The following is a 7,536-nucleotide window of genomic DNA, read 5'->3' as shown; positions in this document are numbered from 1 at the left end:
GTTCATTCATTTACAATCTTGAATTACATATATGGGATATGTTTATAAACGCTTATGTTTCTTTGTCCAAGTGTGTTTTTTTATATTCATTCATTGAAGGTTTTTTATATTATATATAATTTTGTAGTTTTTATTATCTAAACAATTACACTTTTTATATTTTTAATTTGTTTTAGCTTACTAACTTAACTACTTTGACTAGCCCTAAATTCACTTCACAATCTTGTTTCCTCTCCTCTAACGAGTTTAATGTTCCTAATGTTTATGTCAGGTTACTATTTCTTTTGTATGGTTACTTTTAATGTTTGGGATTGTCAATGTTGTAATATATGTTCATTTGTGTTTGTTTAAATTCGCTTGAGTTCATTTGTGCGCGTTCAAAAAGTTAATGAACCCAAAAAAATTCATTTCCTTAACAAAGAGCGCATTGTTTGTTAAGTTCGATTCATTTACAATTCTAATAATTACCATTAAAACTTACTTCTTAAGGTAAAAAGATATAAAACTACCTACAATTTAACCTATATCAGAAGTTACATGTTTTACGTATAAAAATCAAGTTTGAAAGTTGAGTAGTAAATTTAATTTACATTCAATTCAATCACTTAATTCTTTGAGTCATCAAGCAATTGTAAATCTGATTAAAAGATAAATATATAGTTGGCATTTACAGATTTTTAAAATATTTTCTAAGACTCTTATGATGAGTGTTATGATTTTAATAGATGGTAACAATATTTTTAATTTAGGTTATATTTTTCTATACGTACATACTGTTAACTCATTCGAAGTGACTAATAGAAGTTGTATATCGTCGTGGCCTCGTGGAATTGTTCGCCCTATGATAGAGTTAAAGTCTTTTAAACACCCAAAGGTTCTTTCGAGTCCTTGAAAATACAAAAAAAAATGTCATACAAAAAATAGCTATTTATTAGGTTGTTGTGAAACGACATAGTATTCTACTATTCTAGGAAACAGCTTGTCTAAGTCATGATAAAAAAAAGTAATTACACACAGACTATATTTGATAGGCCATGCAATAAATCCAATACTATTCCATGACCGACCATTACTAATTGGTAAATAACCTTGTACTCAACAACTCTCTTATCATCGATGATAATTCAGATACGTGACTAAATAAATATTACGTTTACTTTTAAAGATTTAGTGTATTGTAAGAGTTTCAGTTTTCTTTTTCATGTCACACCATTTTATTTTATGTAGAATTTTTAGAACGGCTTCAAAACATACATGTAAATTAAATTAGTCAATCTTATTAAAATTGTTAATTTTTATAATCAAACTTATACGTTATATATACGTTGATGTATTTATACTACATTCTCGTAAATCACAAGTTCATTCGATATTCACTTTTCGATCAAACCCATTTTCAGACTTATCACAAACACTCGAATCATCGCTTGATATCCAACAGACAATATAATTAAAGCTATATTAATCATCCATGATCAAGAATGTGATAACGATATACTTGTTACTTCTACGTAGTAAAAGCTCAAACTGTCCGTAACAAAATGATACAAGTGGGATATTTAATTAGTTTGTTTGTGTTAAGCGATGTAAATACTGGAAAAAGAACCAAAAAAATACATTAATTACAACCGTGGCTCCAAAAAATTCATAAGTTCATGAGATTAATTGCTCGATCTTCATCGATACGATGTTTAAATTGAATTAGGTACCTTTGAATTATGTATTTTTGTGGGTTCATAACAACCTGATTCAAACTAATCATGTTTTTTTTATATAGAGAATGTATACAAGCTAGAAAGTGACAGTTTTATTTAGCCTAAAACATATATATATCATAAATACTCATATTTCTGGCACTGCAAGATGCATGAGAAAACAATTCTCACCAAAGAGTTAGAGCCCTTCTGCAGCAAAATTCTTCCAATTTTAGTTACAAATTGGGACCATTGAATTTAAGGTATTTGCTTTCATACCTAAATAGTAAATACATATTTAGTTTACAAAAGCATAACAAACTAATTACAACCATTTCTATCAACCATATCATTCTCTCCAGCTAGATAATATCCCTAGCTCCTCTAATTCTATATACTCTCATTCTTCAACATCTTTAAGATAACAGCCCCATGGATCTATATGGTTCTTCGAGTTCACGAAACATCACGGCTATGTATGAGCCGTTTGATTTTTTGAAAGGCAAAGAAGAAGAAGAAGAAGAAGCGTCGTTGAAAACAATACCCTTTTATAGTTTTCTTCCTCAAGAACCATGCAAGCTCGAGGGTAGTTCAAGATCATGCAGTAAAGTTGTGAATGATGATCAAGATGAGACTGTGGCATTGCGCATTGGGCTTCCTAGCAACAGTGACAAGATTATTGTTGTTGATGATAACAACAACAACAATGATGGCAATAACATCATGGTGGGAAATATGTTGAATGCGGAGTATTGGATACCTAGCCGTGCGCAAATACTTTCTGGATTTACTCACTTCGCTTGTCATATCTGCGATAAAACCTTCAATCGTTACAACAATCTTCAGGTGATGCCCCCTTTCATTATGCCATCTTTAAGCTTTATCTATTTTGAAATTCTTTTAGCATGTTAAGTGAAAGTTTAATTTGCCATCTTTATATTAAATTTGTCAACAAATTACTTATATATAAACAATTCTGAGTAGGTTTGTTTTAAACATGCAATTAGGTGATAAATATATCATTTGAAGTGAAATATATAATTGTTTATATAAACAATCCGCTCCTTTTGTTATGGAAATGTATTGATATATGGTTTCTAATATATAATTTGATAGATGCACATGTGGGGACATGGATCTCAATATAGGAAAGGAGCGGATTCGCTTCGTGGAACACAACCGCGAGTAATGATAGGGGTGCCATGTTATTGTTGTGAAGAAGAATGCAAGAACAACATTAGCCATCCGCGGTCTAAGCCACTCAAGGATTTCAGGACACTCCAAACACATTACAAAAGGAAACATGGGGCAAAGTCTTTTTCGTGTAGAAAGTGTGGAAAGAGTTTCGCGGTGAAAGGCGATTGGAGAACACATGAGAAGAATTGTGGCAAACGATGGTTGTGTGTTTGCGGTTCGGATTTCAAGCACAAGAGATCACTTAAAGACCATATTACGTCTTTTGGTCATGGTCATTCTCCAGCCCCGCCGTCGTATAGATCATCATGAGGCAAATAGTTGAAACATATACATGACAATAATCATACAGTCTGGTTTGTGTTTTGGTTTTATCAATCTAGTTGAACATTGTTTTTCTTTGTATTAATTATATTCGTTGGGTGGTTTCATGCTTACTAATCACTCCTAAAGGTTACGGTGCAGATTTCAAAACATTAAAAAATTGGTACCAAATTGACACTGAAGTACCCGATACCATTTGCTCATTTTTATAACAAACAAATTAATGAACTCTAAACAACCAAGTAACATTTTTGTTGTCATGAAACATCATATTTTAAATATGATAAAAAGCTCTTTATTTTGAGTTAGATATTTAAAACTTGGCGTTAACACAACATGAATCAAAGACCAAGAATCTGTGCAACCCACGTATATATGGTCCAACACGACCCCTATGATGGACCTCGTATGTGAGCATACGACACATATGGAGTATCATCATGCGTAGTTTGGTGACGCCAAGTGTCCCGACATTAATTACGACTGATGTTGCGTGTCATTCCAGTAATCCCGCCATGTGGCGACATCTCTCGTCATGTGGTGGTGTTGGTGGTCGGTGGTAGTGTTGGCGATGATGGTAGTGATGGCGGTGGTTGCCAGTGGTGGTGTTGGGGATGGTGACTCAGTGGTGATGGAGGGAATGGAATGATAAAAAAACATGGGTAGTGAAGGAATGGTTTTGAGATGTTTAGAGCGAATGAGATTCCTTATGTAACCGGTGATTTCATTTAATTGACCAACCAAACATTATTTTTTTACTCATTCACAATGATCCATTCCATTCCGTCTATGATTCCCGCATATCAAGCGCTACCTAATAGTTAATTAGGTAGACTTGAAAAGGATATTATGGACAATTAAATCTAGGAGTAGAATATGCTATCTATAAGATTTTATAACACACAATAATTAAGTACAACACATGAACACAAAAGGCCACCTGCTTCAAGTTTCTAAATGGCCTCATGATGGGCTTAAACAAAGTGCCACGATATGTATTATACAAATGGGAAAAATAATAATAATAATTAGCCTACAAGATAGGAGGCCCATAGTCCCGCGCAAGCCCATCAACAATTGCCAGTTTTATTTAGGATTGTTGTCATAACCTTTCATATGAAAGATCACTTTTCGCCTTTCGATTTACAAGATTTTACCAAGTACTTTATAGGTGTCAAGCGTGTCAAATTGCCTAATTAAAATGTTTAACCACTTTAATACGAACATGACTCATATATATTCTTGTCAAAAAAAAGTTATATATAACCTAGACACACTTAAAGTCGTGCATCTCATTTATCTTAAATTGTGAAAGGGATTGCCGAGTGATAATCAAGTTCTAACTTCATCATCATCATCATCATCATCATCATCATCATCATCATCATCGTACTCAGTATATCCCACCAATAGCAAAGCTATGGTAGGGTCTGAGGAGGGTAAGATGTAGGCAGCCTTACCTCTACCCCATAGGGATAGAGAGGCTGCTTCCGGTGAGACCCCCGGCTCGATCAAGTTCTAACTTCTAAATACTAAATATGTCAATCTAGTTGGTGGGTTGTACTTGTAGTGGGTTTAAAGTTAACAGTTAACCTGATTAGGCAGAAGCCCAAATTTCAGGCCCAAAACTATAATTACGGTATTTAATAATTCTTGAGGACTTACATAATTTATAAGCTGAAAACTTATTTTCCAAAAAGAAAATAGTTATAATAGTAATTAGTAAGTTTCATATTAAAAATACATATGCTTTTCTTCTTTTTTTAATGGGTCAACTCCTTGCCCATACATGGACACAATCATTTATGCTTACCCATAGATTCTACGTATTTGTTAAGTCTCATATATTTTTATTATAAACTGTTTTTTTATATCAATCATTTTAATTATTATAATATAAACAAAAGGAACATAATGAATATAAAGCAGCAAAAACAAATTACAAGTCGCAAGGCAAGAGACAGGCTGCATGCTTACTTCCACCCCAACATCACCTGCTGGAACGCTATCCATAGGAACCATTCTCCCATAAACACACTTTTATATTTATTCCCGTTATCTAGTTTTTTCCCAAAAGAGTGTTGATGAAAAAAATATTTACCAAAATGGTGTTCATTGAAAAATATTTACTTAAATGGTGTTATTAAAAGATTTTTGTATTTCTCACTCCAAATCTTATTGGATAAAACTAACATAAGAATATCTCTTATCTTTAAAAAAAATTAAATGAATTTAAATTTGAAATAATTTTTTATACAATTATACATTTTCTCCATTTTTAAAATTTATACTTCTCTTTTTAAATAAATCTTAAAAGGCTAAAACAGTATGCATATCGAAATGCACTTAATTTATCTTTCAAATTTTATACACGATATAAATTAAAAATCAATGTAATAATGTGCTTAGCACTTGTCATTCAATTAATATAACTTATGTTACTTATTTGTTTTATTTTCATTTTGTCTTATGTAAGAATGTGCAAAAACCGGTTTGAAACTGATAATATAGAAACCGTTTTAGAACTGATTGAAGCCTTAGGTTTGTTTGGAACCGATTTGTAATTTTCTTCATCGAAACCGGTTTAACCAAACCAAACCGGCCGTATTGGCAAAAACCGATCAAAATGCGAACCGAAACCGATCGTAACCTGGTTAAGAAACCGGTTTCAACCTGAACCCAAACCGATCATAAACTAGTTTTGACTTTTGTTGACCAAATCGAACCGGTTTCAACCCAAACCGGTTTTAGGTTTTAAACCGATTTTTGTACCTCTACGTGGAATCATGGGTATTTCTTTGAATTATCTTATCCGTCACATATATAGGCATTATTTTTCTTTTTTCAAAATGGTCAGTGAATGCAACTAAAATATTAAGCAACCATTCAAAGAATTATAAATCTCAAGTTAACAGAAGAAATAATTTGTGAACTTGAGAAAAATAGGGCACCCCACAAGACAGATTATTCGAATGAAAGGGAAAAAAATGACTCAAATTTAGAACCAATGTGTGATTGGAAAATTAGATAGATAAATCGAGAGTAATTAATTATATACACTTTTTTAAGGTTTCTTTAAATTGAATAGTATGAATTAAACTAAATGTATAAAAAAATTATGTATTTTGAATATAAGTTAATGTTATTATTTTAAAATTATCACAATAGAGATATGTTATGGTCCTATCTTAATTTACCCAATAAGATTTAGAGTAAGAAATGAAAAATATTTTTCCTATTAACACTAGTTTGGAAAAAAATTCGTTAGATAACATCATTAATCGTTGCTATATAGATATTCAACCTATAATATCATGTTATATGTCAAACGTTTTAAAAAGGGTCGTTTGGCCATTTGGGTATCACTAGCGAACCAGATGTAACAGGACAGGATTACGGGACACTTTTGAATTTTTATTTTTTTAGAGCGTGTATGAAAATTATCTTGGCAATCACCTCATTAATATGATTGGAGTGACCCCATATAATGACTTGAGAAATGGTGTAGTGGTAAATCTCATGTCCCTTAGCATGTAGGTCTCAGGTTCAAATCCTACTTATTGCATAATTTATAAAATTTTGTCATTATATGATTGATTGCCAGCTTGTCGCATTTGTTATATTGGAAAAGAGTTTCTTGCGAATGCTTTGGTTAAAGATGTAATCAAACATTACAAATTCCTATAGTTATACAAGTTTTCATCTATTTAAAAACGTATGGTTGTGAGATATCTTACAGAAAAAAGTGATGCCACATTTAAAAATTATTGAGTTCTTCACATGCCAGTACTGACGACTTTTGAAATTCCTCTTGCTTTATCATGTTTTGGTCTTTTATGTCGGATCACCAAAATCCTTCAAATTTTAATAGTATGCTATTGTTTGGTTAAAATGACATATTTTAGAGTAGTTAAATATTGTATGTTTAGACGGTTTTAGCAAAAACCTAAAACTTATATTTAAGTTGTTATTTTTATAATTAAATAACACAAAATAAACTTGAGGTAAACCAGTGTCTACGCCTCAACGGGTAATGAAACAAGGGACCACTGAAGACCCATCTAAACAATTCTTGAATGGTTTTTATTTTAATTTATTATTTGTCTCATGATTCTTTAACCGAGATTTATTTATTTTCTTGTTTGTCTCGCGCATCCAAGCAACTTGCCACATATAAAATTCAGTTAATTATCTATTTAATTTTATTATCATAAGAAAATGTTTTTGAAACTGATTTATTGTGAATTATGATTTGAACTAGTCGGGTATATAGTGATATGCAATTACATGAGATGTTATATATAATTATATATTAGAAATATAG

At 31.6% G+C, this 7,536-nt stretch overlaps 1 protein-coding gene across 1 annotated transcript; it reads left to right on the top strand.

Moving 5' to 3' along the window:
• Positions 1 to 2,014: 2,014 nt before the first annotated feature.
• On the top strand, positions 2,015 to 3,205 carry LOC143551645 (protein TRANSPARENT TESTA 1-like). Its single transcript, XM_077042035.1, has 2 exons — positions 2,015 to 2,540; positions 2,811 to 3,205. Exons 1-2 carry the CDS (start codon positions 2,127 to 2,129, stop codon positions 3,198 to 3,200), a joined length of 804 nt encoding a protein of 267 aa, XP_076898150.1. The 5' UTR covers positions 2,015 to 2,126; the 3' UTR covers positions 3,201 to 3,205.
• The last annotated feature ends 4,331 nt before the right edge of the window (positions 3,206 to 7,536 follow it).

The sequence above is a fragment of the Bidens hawaiensis genome, unplaced genomic scaffold (genome assembly GCF_021521415.1).
Source record: "Bidens hawaiensis isolate Kalapana, Puna unplaced genomic scaffold, B.hawaiensis_p1.1 tig00016505_1, whole genome shotgun sequence".
NCBI lineage: Eukaryota > Viridiplantae > Streptophyta > Magnoliopsida > Asterales > Asteraceae > Bidens > Bidens hawaiensis.
Note: the sequence above shows the minus strand (reverse complement) of the source record. Positions and strands in the feature narration are given on the sequence as shown.